We start from the raw sequence: 12,161 nt of genomic DNA, 5'->3' as shown, positions 1-12,161 counted from the left end.
GCATAGCAGGGCGTAGTACGGTGTAGCAAGCAGGGGCGTAGTAGGGTGTATAAAGTAGGGCTTAGCAGGGCGTAGTAAGGCGTAGCAAGCAGGGGCGTAGTAGGGTGTATAAAGTAGGGCATAGCAGGGCGTAGTAGGGCGTAGCAAACAGGGCATAGCAGGGCGTAGTACGGTGTAGCAAGCAGGGGCGTAGTAGGGTGTATAAAGTAGGGCATAGCAGGGCGTAGTAGGGCGTAGTAGGGCGTAGCAAACAGGGCATAGCAGGGCGTAGTATGGTGTAGCAAGCAGGGGTGTAGTAGGGTGTATAAAGTAGGGCATAGCAGGGCGTAGTAGGGCGTAGTAGGGCGTAGCAAACAGGGCATAGCAGGGCGTAGTACGGTGTAGCAAGCAGGGGCGTAGTAGGGTGTATAAAGTAGGGCATAGCAGGGCGTAGTAGGGCGTAGTAGGGCGTAGCAAACAGGGCATAGCAGGGCGTAGTACGGTGTAGCAAGCAGGGGCGTAGTAGGGTGTAGAAAGCAGAGCATAGCAGGGCGTAGTAGGGCGTAGCAAACAGGGCATAGCAGGGCGTAGTATGGTGTAGCAAGCAGGGGCGTAGTAGGGTGTATAAAGTAGGGCATAGCAGGGCGTAGTAGGGCGTAGCAAACAGGGCATAGCAGGGCGTAGTACAGTGTAGCAAGCAGGGGCGTAGTAGGGTGTAGAAAGCAGAGCATAGCAGGGCGTAGTACGGCGTAGCAAGCAGGGCATAGCAGGGCGTAGAAAGCAGGACGTAGTACGGCGCTGCAGGGCTTTAAACTCTTTAGCGGGCTCTCTGGAGGTTAGGGGAAGATGGAGGTTGAATGAGTTTGAAAGGAGCAGTGGGAGGAAATCAGGTAGGAAAAGAAGAAAAAAGAATCCATTTTCGAGTACCAGCGAAAAGAATGAGAATGAAAGAGAAATCCACATGGTTAGAAATAAATGACTGGGTGAGTGTTAAAGACACAACTGAAGAAGCCGCACGAAATTACTGAGTTATGGCTACCAAGTGTAATGTAGTTCATTTCTGATTGATTTATTGTGTTTTTTTTATGTGTTTTACCTTATTGATATATTGTGTTGGAACTGTTGTAATTGTGGTTAATTTAACAACAGCCTGCCAAAGGGATTAAAGATGTAAATAAACAGCAAGAGAGAGAGTTAGTAATAGTAATGATAGCAATATTAGTAGTCAGTACAATGTTAATATTATTGAAAATAGTACATAACTTCATGGAATTCATTTCAAAGTAATATATAGTATTATATTTTTTTTTTTTAAGTGCTCATATTATGCTTTTTGGCTTTTTGCCTTTCCTTTATTGTGTTATACACTCACCTAAAGGATTATTAGGAACACCTTACTAATACCGTGTTTGACCCCCTTAATTCTTCGTGGCATTGATTCAACAAGGTGCTGGAAGCATTCTTTAGAAATGTTGGCCCATATTGATAGGATAGCATCTTGCAGTTGATGGAGATTTGTGGGATGCACATCCAGGGCACGAAGCTCCCGTTCCACCACATCCCAAAGATGTTCTGTTGGGTTGAGATCTGGTGACTGTGGGGGCCATTTTAGTATTTAGTATGTTCAAGAAACCAATTTGAAATGATTCAAGCTTTGTGACATGGTGCATTATCCTGCTGGAAGTAGCCATCAGAGGATGGGTACATGGTGGTCATAAAGGGATGGGCATGGTCAGAAACTATGCTCAGGTAGGCTGTGGCATTTAAATGATGCCCAATTGGTACTAAGGGGCCTAAAGTGTGCCAAGAAAACATTCCTCACACCATTACACCACCACCACCAGCCTGCCCAGTGGTAGCAAGGCATGACGGATCCATGTTCTCATTCTGTTTACGCCAAATTCTGACTCTACCATCTGAATGTCTCAACCAAAATCGAGACTCATCAGACCAGGCAACATGTTTCCAGTCTTCAACTGTCCAATTTTGGGTAGCTCGTGCAAATTGTAGCCTCATTTTCCTATTTTTAGTGGAGATGAGTGGTAACCGGTGGGGTCTTCTGCTGGGTAGCCCATCCACCTCAAGGTTGTTTGTGTTGTGGCTTCACAAATGCTATGCTGCATGCCTCGGTTGTAACGAGTGGTTATTTGAGTCAAAGTTGATCTTCTATCAGCTTGAATCACTCGGCCCATTCTCCTCTGACCTCTAGCATCAACAAGGCATTTTCGCCCACAGGATTGCAGCATCCTGGATGTTTTTCCTTTTTCAGACCATTCTTTGTAAACCTTAGAAATGGCTGTGCGTGAAAATCCCAGTAACTGAGCAGATTGTGAAATACTCAAACCAGCCCGTCTGGCACCAACAACCATGCCACGCTCAAAGTTGCTTAGATCACCTTTCTTTCCCATTCTGACATTCAGTTTGGAGTTCAGGGGATTGTCTAGACCTGGACCACGCCCCTAAATGCATTGAAGCAGCTGCCATGTGATTGGTTGATTAGATAATTTAATTAACGTGAAATTTAACAGGTGTTCCTAATAATCCTTTAGGTGAGTGTATATCTTTTTGTGCATGTTATAGGTTTACAAAGTGAAAAAGCCCAAAATCCACCCCAAAGGGACTTACCATCTCCAACAGAAAACACTGTTCACAAACTGCTCCAAACAGCTCTATTGTAGTCCAGCCTTTACTTCCGTGATGAAAGTGCGTCACTTTGTAACACACGTTATAATGCTCGCCTAGCTGCTAGCGTGGCACGCCCTCATACTCTGCTTCTGACTGGCTAGTAGTCCTTACCTAGCTACTGAGCATGTGCGACTCCCAACAAAGATGGAACAGAAGTGCGATGCCTCACTCTGTAGCTAAAACAGAGAGCTCAACACACAGGGTGAAAAGAGGAGCTGCAGCAATGTGCAGTACAACAACAATATGGTGTTTTTTGAAAATTAAACGAAGACGAAGAAGAAGGAGAAGGCAGCTCTCTGGAGGTAAACAGAGCCTGTCTACAGAGAGTCTGTTTACTCCCTATTAAGCCCCATTGTACCGAATTTGGTTGCAGTTCCACCAGCGTTCCACTGGGGATGATCGCGGGCAAGTGCAAAATGAATGGGACTCTATGGAGCTAGACGGCTAAATTTGTCTCTTTCGCCTGATTGTCGGTGAGGAATCTCAGATTTGATTGTAGTTTTTGCAAGTTCAACATGGATTATAGGTCAAAAGTTGAATGAACGAGTACTTATGTCCTTTTGATTTCTTACAGGTTGAGTCGTTGTTGCCCATAACACGCTAGCATTCTGCTAATGAATGCTGATTGGTCAGTGAAGGACTGTTACGACATGAGATCCCGCTTGACGGCATCCGTAGCGGAACCAGAATGTCAGAGTGAATATTTCGGCGTGGTCTTTAAAACATTACCAAACTTCTTTCTAGCACTTGTATTAACAGGGAGAGCCTAACCTGTCAGCTGTGTTGTTGATGCCTTGAGAGAAAAAAGGAAGTGACTTAGAGCTTGCCGTAAAGCAGTATCTCTAGCCATATATGTGTATGACGTCATTGACATTTCAAGCCTCCCCTTTCGAATGCAACATTCAAATTATTAGACAAAAAAATATATCCTGAGAAAAGTGGATTTTGAGGGGTATAGCTCCATAGACCTCCATTCATTCTGCACTCGCCCGTGAGCGCCCTCATATGGATCCAGAGTGGAACTGCAACCAGTTCAGAAGCCGGAAGTTTCCCGAGAGTGGAAGTTCTCCCCTTATTAGACATTCTCTGAGGTAACTGTGGGGTACTTGATTTTATACCATGGTCTGGGTGAATACTCGATTCTGATTGGCTGCAGGGTGTCCATAAAAAAGTGATGTAGGACCTCTATGTGTAGGACACCTACTAAAGCGTGAAACTGACTGTTTACTGTTCTAAATTAATGCGCTACATCAAAAAGGAAATGTGGATCTGTTATTTCCAACTCGTCCTCTGAACACCACAGGATGGCGCTAACACACAAACTGCAAGAAGTAAGTTCTACTTCCCCTCTGGACTGACTTTGTTTCCCAGAGAATAACGTTATATCCCGTCCGCTGCGGCCGACAGTAACGTTAGACATCGCGGTTCAAATTGTTTAGTAAAAGTCGTTATATTGTTTTAGGGACAATGACATGGCTGGATAGCTAGCTTGTCTTGTTGTTCAACGTACTGTCAAATTATTTTTTACTGATTGCCAACTGTACACAATGTTATTGACTTTGGATCTTGCTAGTATAGCGTTAGCTTTCTGGCTCGTAGCTAAACTGAAGGGTTCTATCAGTTGAGCGGACTAGCTAGCTATATAAATATCTCCGGTTGCTAAGGGTGGCATTATGGATGGGAATGATTGTTCCAGGTATTAGTCAAACCCAGAGCCATATCACTCTGGTCAAACCGTCAGGCGTAACCAGGGAAACGGAGTTATTGTTTGGATAAACTTTAGATTTCGATTGTAAAACAAATTAAATTATAAACTAATGGTTTAAAATATGTTATTTAATGCCCGAGGAGGTGTCCATTGTCAGATATTAATGGACGACGGCGAGGCGTGAGCCGTCCGACGGGCATTAACCCTTACTTAGACATTCTCGGAGGTAACTGTGGGGTACCTGATTGTAGAGACTCCCCAGTACCAAATAATTGCATAGTTCTTTCCCGAAAGCTTCCTATTAATTCACATGTATACCAGAATCAATGGGAACCATTAAATAAAGGGTTACCTTTTATTTACAGAAAACATTATGGACTACGCCATAGGCGTAATTTACAGGGGGCACAACCCCCCAATAATAATCCAAACTGAACCCAAAGTTAGGCCCTTGGACTACGTACTGTATCACTTATCAATTTTTACAGTAGGCTTATGCTCATGGTAATCATGATAATACCATAGACTGTTATTGTGATACTACACAATCCTGTGGAGGGCGATAATGCAACTTAAAGCTAGTTGCAACCCGCTAATAACTGAGCTAAGAAGAAGATGAGCTGCAGTTATTTGTTATGATTTAGCAACATTCACAAGGAAGAGGTATCAGCTGAGCAGGGCTCATATCGGGAATGTTGCTGCGTTTCTCGTATTTTATGAACTAGGAAGGTTACGTTGAATAACGTTGGCAACTTTCGATTCCCTTCTGTGTTTTTCGACGACTGACTTGGCCTAACGTCCCACTTTAATTTGACCAGCTAACGTTAACGTTACCCAGAAGAGTGAGGAGCAGCAAATCAACACACAGCCTGTTAGTATGAAATTAACTTCGTGGTGTTGTTATAGCTAGTTTTTGGTGTATTGTTTAGCTACACGCTAGCTTTGTTAGCTCGTGTTTGCTGAATGTAGACAGAGTGGTAAATTGCCATAGAGAAGCTAACATGATCTGCCTTGGCATTAAGGTTAACGTTAACGTTATCAGTGTGAAGCGAGTTAACTAAATTACATACAGCGAGCTAATATTCATATAGTTGCTAATTAGATTAGCATGGGTATCTCAACAGCGGTTGTTATATGTAAAGTATGGTGTAAAGTGTTGCTAGGTTGATCACCTTTTGAGTTTTTGTGCTAGTGCTACACTCTTAAAGATGCAACGTTCGCTATGTCATTTACGGTAATCCTCCCTGCCCACATCTGGCCCACATCCACACACCCACAGGGCCCATGTTAAACAGATACCATAAAAACAAATACGCTTACAAATATGTCTGTAAATAAATGGAGCGGTCCAATTAAGTCTCTCAAGAGTCAGTAGTTATAAATTAATCAAGTATAATTCAAAAGATAAATGAATAAGTAACGTCAAGTGAATTGGGTTTTAAAAAGTGTAGCATATGACCATATCCCCTCACCTGTCAAAAAGAAAACAAAAAGTGTCCATTCACTTTATGTTTTTAAGCTTTTCACTTTTAATTTCCTCGTCATTGGTGTGTTATTTTGTATCTGTGCCAGTTGATATAATATTGTGCAGCCCTAAATTAGGGCTGCACATTTTTGTGTTAGTTGAAAGTAGTCTAGAGTAGTAGCTATATCCACGACGTTCCACTTTCGGGATTGCTCTCGTTCTGCCGGGAATTCCGCCGGATGTCACTCTTTTCGGATGTCCGATTTCGGATGTGCCGTTACCTTCCTCTTTCTTTGTGTTGTAATTTTAAACTCCGGTGGATTTTTCAGTCCTTCCGGAAAAATGCGGAGTTTTTTTGTGATTGTTGCGTGCAAAAATCCTTGATTTTTGTGGCACGTTTTCTTAAAAAATGCGATGGAATATGCGGGATATTTATGCAATTTTATGCGATGAAATTGCGGGAACTTGCAAAAACTGCGGTTTCATCATAGCTTCATCGCGGAGTTTGCAGCTTTTCGATGATGTTCACGTCGCGTAATTACGTCACTTCATAACATTCCCATGGCAACAGGGGAAAATGGCTGCTCTTGTGTGAAGTAAACGCAACATTTTTCAACTTTCTGCTAAGATATATGTGACTTTTTTGCAACGAAAATGCGGGGATTATGAAATCATGCAAGCCCCGCTTATTTTGCGTGGAAATCGGCAATTTATGTGGCGAAAGTGCGGCGTAATTGAAAAAATGTGGCCCCCTCATAAATATGCGGACTTTGGCTGATTATGCATTGAATTATGCGATCGCGTTTTTCTGGAGGGACTGATTTCTGAGGACTATGGTTAACTGCTCCTCAGATCTCTGCAGGGTAAATCCAGACAGCTAGCTAGACTATCTGTCCTATCTGAGTTTTCTGTTCCACGACTAACACTACTTTTGAACATACACAGTTTTTCTCCCATCCCAGAATGATGTGTGGACTAGCCAGACCGTCCTCCGCAGCGCTGTGGAGGAAGGTCTGGCAAAGCGAGACTAGTTGAAAGAGAATATCGGGGGCGCCTGGGTAGCTCACCTGGTGGAGTGGGCGCCCATATATAGAGGTTTACTCCTCGAAGCAGCGGCCGCGGGTTCGACTCCGACCTGCGGCCCTTTGCTGCATGTCGTTCCCCCCCCCCTCTCTCTCTCTCTCCTTTCATGTCTTCAGCTGTCCTATATAAATAATTCAATGTCCAGTTCGTTCAATGAAATAATGTTGGAACTGAGTACACTTTATCGTTATCTCGACATTCAACAGCGTTATCACATATTTTTCTCATATCGTACAGCCCTAATATACGTATATCCCATTTTCCACACACATTAGTTCTACTTTTTTCTTATCTTTAATAAGATAAGGGGAGGAAAGTGTCTAAATACCTGGGCCATAGAGCTAGGCCTGTCTCAATATGCAATAAATCAATTAATCGCATGATAAATAAAAATGAGCTCGATCATTTTTGAATGGAAATTATTGCGGCCAGAAAAATTTCCATTTTATTTTTATTTTTTTTCATTGTATTTGGTTTTTATTCCAATGCATTTTTTGTTAACAGAGACTGCGAGTCCATTTTATTTATTGTTTTTGGTTGTTTTGTTCATTTGTTGTGGATATTTAAAATGTCTTCCAGTTCCAGTGTGAAATACTCTTTAGAAATAAAAGTTAGTTGAAAAGTTGTACCTGCATTATTATGCCATTATCATTATATTAGATGAAAACGGTCTCAGAACAACAATATTATCGTTTATCGCAATAATTTCTGGGACAATTTATCGTCCAGCAAAATTTGTTATCGTGACAGGTTACATAGAGCTCCTGCATAAAGTCGGGGTCACCCTTGAAACATGGGACATCACTGACTGTTGGTCTACTGCTAATGGCTGGCTGCCATCTCTGGTAGTTAAAAAGTACAAACCAGTGGCATGAGCGTTATAGGCTGACTGCAATCAATCAAGGCAAACTAATTTTTTAATCCAATACATGTCCTTAGTAGGGTTGCACGATATGTGGAAAAATGTGTCTGCGATATTGTTGTTGATTATCACGATAACGATATTACTTGCGATAAACAAACCGATGTTAAAAGTGTACTCAGTTTTCAGTATTCTTCTAAAATGTAACAAATTGCTTGTTGAATTTAAAACAAATGAAAGGAAATCATTTCTGACATTTTTATTGAACAAATTGAATATTACATTGAATGTAAAAGTCACCACTAAAAAACTGATTGAATTTTAATGTGCAGTTTTCTACTGATAGTTTCTTTTCAATGACACAAAAAATCTCTGCGACATGTCGCAGCCTGTCACGATGTGTTTATTGCGCCTGTTGATATTGCGACGATGATTAAAAAAACAATATATTGTGCAGCCCTAGTCCTTGGGCACGCATAATGATAGGTAAAATTAGTTTCTGAGACCCTAACTTGTTTTTCGAAAAAAATAAGAATATGGACTTTGACATTTCTAGAGAGGGCTCACCCTTGACCTCCATTTGGTAGCTTCTTAGAGCCAGCATGTGATCAGTTGTTAGAGGTACTGCTAGGGCTGCTCGATTATGGAAAAAAATCATTATTTTGGTCAATGTTGAAATCACGATTACTCCTTGACTTTTGTTCTTAAAAAAACAGTGAAATAGTTAAACAAATCAACAGTGAAAACACCTTGAACGCATTTGAATAGAGGTGTGACGAGAAAACGCTTGGTTACGCTGTAACCTTGGTTCTCTGAGTGAAGAGACTCCACCGTACATATGGAATAAGTAACAGTGTAACTGTTAGTTATACAGGAGAGAAGCCAGTCATTTGCGTTTGTGGCCAAACATTTCAGTGCTCGTTTTTCATTTTGGGACTTTCGATTGAATAAAAAGACTATTTCTCCAGTCTTATTTCTTTATTGAATTTTTCCGTGAAATAGTGTTGCAATCTTGTCTCGTCTCGATCTCGTGAACCCAATCTCGCGTCTCGCCTTGTGAGCTGGGTGTCTCGTCACACCCCTACGTTTGAACTTTTTTTGAACACAAGACAAAATAAGAGTTTACTTGCAAAAACGTAATGTGCAAAATAATTGTTTTTCTCGATTATTCAGTTTTTGTAATCAGTAGGAGCTGAAACCTTAACAGCGATTCAAATTTGCTTTAATTGCACAGCCCTAGGTACTGCTTCTCTAATTCCATCTGTGTTGGCTTCAGCATTCAGCTGTGATGGTTGCTGGTTGCATGGGAGCTGTAATGGATGCCTATTTCTGCTTTTCAAGGTTAGTATAATATGCAGAATCAACACTTTCCGAAGCCTTCTAGCAGTTCAGGGGAATAGTCAGTTCTGCATCGAAAAGCTCTTTTTAAGTAGTCCCATGAGGCCAGACCTCAAAGCAATACAACTTTAGGTGTATTTTTCATCTCTAATGTTTGCTATATGCACAAGATTGTTACCCTTGCACTGCGGGAGCGTGCCTATGTTCCCACATTTCTAAGATTTTTTTCAAAATTAGGCCCTATGTTCCCACAGTTCTATGTTCCCATATTTCTAACATTTTTTTCAAAATTAGGCCCTATGTTCCCACAGCCCTATGTTCCTACATTTTTAAGATTTCTTTCAAAATTAGGCCCTATGTTCCTTCAGTTCCAACATTTCTAAGATTTTTTTCAAAATTAGGCCCTATGTTCCCACAGTTCTATGTTCCCACAGCCCTATGTTCCCACATTTCTAACAGTTTTTTCAAAATTAGGCCCTATGTTCCCACACCCCTATGTTCCCACATTTTTAAGATTTTTTTCAAAATTAGGCCCTATGTTCCCTCAGTTCCCACATTTCTAAGATTTATTTCCAAAATTAAGCCCTATGTTCCCACATTTCCTTTTTCATAACTTTGTATCAGATTGTATCCCCCTTTCTCCCAATTTGGTAGCCAATTACACCCAACCTATTATCCTGTAGCAATGGACTACAGATGGAGTGTAACCCTAATTTTAAGAAAAATCTTAGAAATGTGGGAACATAGAGCTGTGGGAACATAGGGCCTAATTTTCAGTGAAAAAAAGATTCTTAGAAATGTGGGAACATAGGGCTGACCCCTGCACTGCGCTGTGGAGATAGGTCTGGCAATGCGAGACTACCCTTGCACTGAAGTCCAGCACCAACAATTTGATTCACTGCGTTGGCCATCAGTCCTGGTTGTGTTTGCTGTGTCCGTGGGAAAGCCGTTTTACAAGTAGATTATCTCACCACACAATTTTTGTTTTTGTGCTTTTACAATCTACAGTTTTGTCTGCTCTCCTTTTTTTTTTTTTTTTTTTTTTTAAATGAGTGGAGAAGTCCAACTGGCTTGTATTACAGACCCTGCCTTTGAGCGTTGCTTTTCTGGAGGTTTGTTCTTTACAAATAATGATTCATACTCTCCCTGTATACCCAAATCAAATGAAAAACATGCTGGTTGGCTCTTACTATGCAGCAGTAGTGCTGGCGATACGGCCTAAAATTAAAAATCTCAGATTTTTTTTTTTTTTTTTTTTACGCCACACCCACATTTAAGATTTTAATTGTTTTTTTCTTCTTCTTAAAAACAAACAACAAAAGTCACAGGAATTATTTAAATAGGTTTAGTTTTTTTTTTATTTTAGATTAAAAATGATTAACAAAAGCAAACAAACAAAGATGAATTTCCCTATTGGGATTAAAGTACAAACTTAACTTTCATCAAACGTTTTAAATAAGTTTTTTTCAGGGTTTTTTTTTTTAATTTTTAAATTTCTTTTTTATTTTTTTTTTATTGGATCCCTGAAGAAAAAACACTGACACCTGTTCAGAACTAGCATTAAGGTTATGTTCTCTCTGGCTTGTTTGCATTTCTTTAAACCAATCACAATCGTCTCGGGGCGGCGCTAATCTTCCGACGCAAACACGGTGGATCTGTAAAATGATCTCATAAAACATTAAAAGAGAAAACATTTGCACCCCACGAAAGAAAACGCCCCATAAAATATTAAATGAAGTTAACTGTTGACACAATACAGTAACGTGAGCCATTTAAATGATCTGGATACATGGTTAAACCTCATTTGCCTTTGCAGCCAAAAAAATTCAAGATTGTAGTGCAGCGAGGTGCGTGGGAGGGATTCTCTCATTTCAAAGCTTTGTTATTGACAATCAGTGCATGTACTACTCAGAGGCTGAGCATTGCTCTTTCCATTTTTTTGTGTAGCTCTCGTATTATGTGCTGTGCTTGAACGTCGAGCCGTTGTATTAGTGCAGAACGTGCCTTTAGTGGAGCATATCATGTCGTAGATCTGCCGACGCTCTTAGATGTTAAATTGTTGTTGGCATATGTCACCGACTGTAGCGATAGTAATGCGTGTCCTTTCAGTGTGTGTTCTAAATTTTTGCATTCTCTGTATGTTTTTTTTGGGCTTTTTATCTCAATGTTTGGGTGAGGTTGGCGTGGTTTGAAAATAGGGCCGGTGTGTTGCAAATGTCATACCAATCCGTCACTGCCAGTGTCAGTGCTGTTTTTTTGCAACTTGTTTCCACTGCCCCAAGTGGCCGAAAAGATGTATTCAGTCAGCATTAACTTGTAAAATTTAACATCATCATATGGTGTACTGTGGAACTTTTAAAAGGTTATTGCAATATAAGTTCAAGTCATGTTGCTTTATCTGAATAATCCAAATGTTTTATTTTTCAGTGTGCAGACGCTGTCAGTGCAGTCCAACCTGTCCATCAGTCCTCTGAAGGAGCTCTTGTCGTAGTGGAGGGACAGGAGGGAAACCCAGCAGGTAGAGAGGTAGCAGGACAGGCAGGACTCAGCATGCCTCTGTTCTTCAGAAAGAGGAAACCCAGCAATGACTCCCAGAAGAGACTGGAATATCAGCTGTGCCTGGTAAGAAGAGTCTGTCAATGTAAAAAATGTCCATCCATTTTCTGCCGCTTATCCGGGGGGGGGGCGGGTTGCGGTGGAAGCAGGCTATAAATGTCAATGGACTATATTTATATAGCACTTTTCTAGTCTTAAAGACTACACAAAGCACTTGTACAGTACAGGCACCATTGCCATTCATTCACTGTGGCCGAACAATACAACAACATTTCTTTACCCTCATAGTCTTTTGGCAGCGATAGAGGCAGTGATGTTTCCTGTTTACTGTACGGGACTCTCACACCACCTCAAAACACACTGCCAAGTTTTGGGGATTACCTCCTCTATGTCCCCCCTTTTGGGACAATGTGTCTGACTCCAATAAAAGACCTATATATCCCCGCGCATTCGTTAAATTGGTATTACGTTGATCCTAAGCAAGA

The 12,161-nt window shown here is 41.1% G+C and overlaps 1 protein-coding gene across 3 annotated transcripts in view; it reads left to right on the top strand.

The window, feature by feature from the left end:
* The first annotated feature begins 3,966 nt into the window (after positions 1 to 3,966).
* lrsam1 (leucine rich repeat and sterile alpha motif containing 1) overlaps positions 3,967 to 12,161 on the top strand; it is a 46,823-nt gene continuing 38,628 nt past the window's right edge. The window contains exons 1-2 of one of the 3 annotated variants that reach the window (XM_035991376.1): positions 3,967 to 3,995; positions 11,548 to 11,742. In XM_035991376.1, coding sequence (XP_035847269.1) covers positions 3,969 to 3,995; positions 11,548 to 11,742 — 222 coding nt within the window. In that variant the 5' untranslated portion in view covers positions 3,967 to 3,968. Of the gene's footprint in view, positions 3,996 to 4,957; positions 5,244 to 11,547; positions 11,743 to 12,161 lie in introns of those variants that run through there. The other 2 variants (XM_035991378.1, XM_035991377.1) reach the window with 2 other exon arrangements.

The sequence above is a fragment of the Sander lucioperca genome, chromosome 14, assembly GCF_008315115.2.
Source record: "Sander lucioperca isolate FBNREF2018 chromosome 14, SLUC_FBN_1.2, whole genome shotgun sequence".
Taxonomy (NCBI): domain Eukaryota; kingdom Metazoa; phylum Chordata; class Actinopteri; order Perciformes; family Percidae; genus Sander; species Sander lucioperca.
The sequence above is the reverse complement of the archived record's forward strand: the minus strand, read 5'-3'. Positions and strand labels throughout refer to the sequence as shown.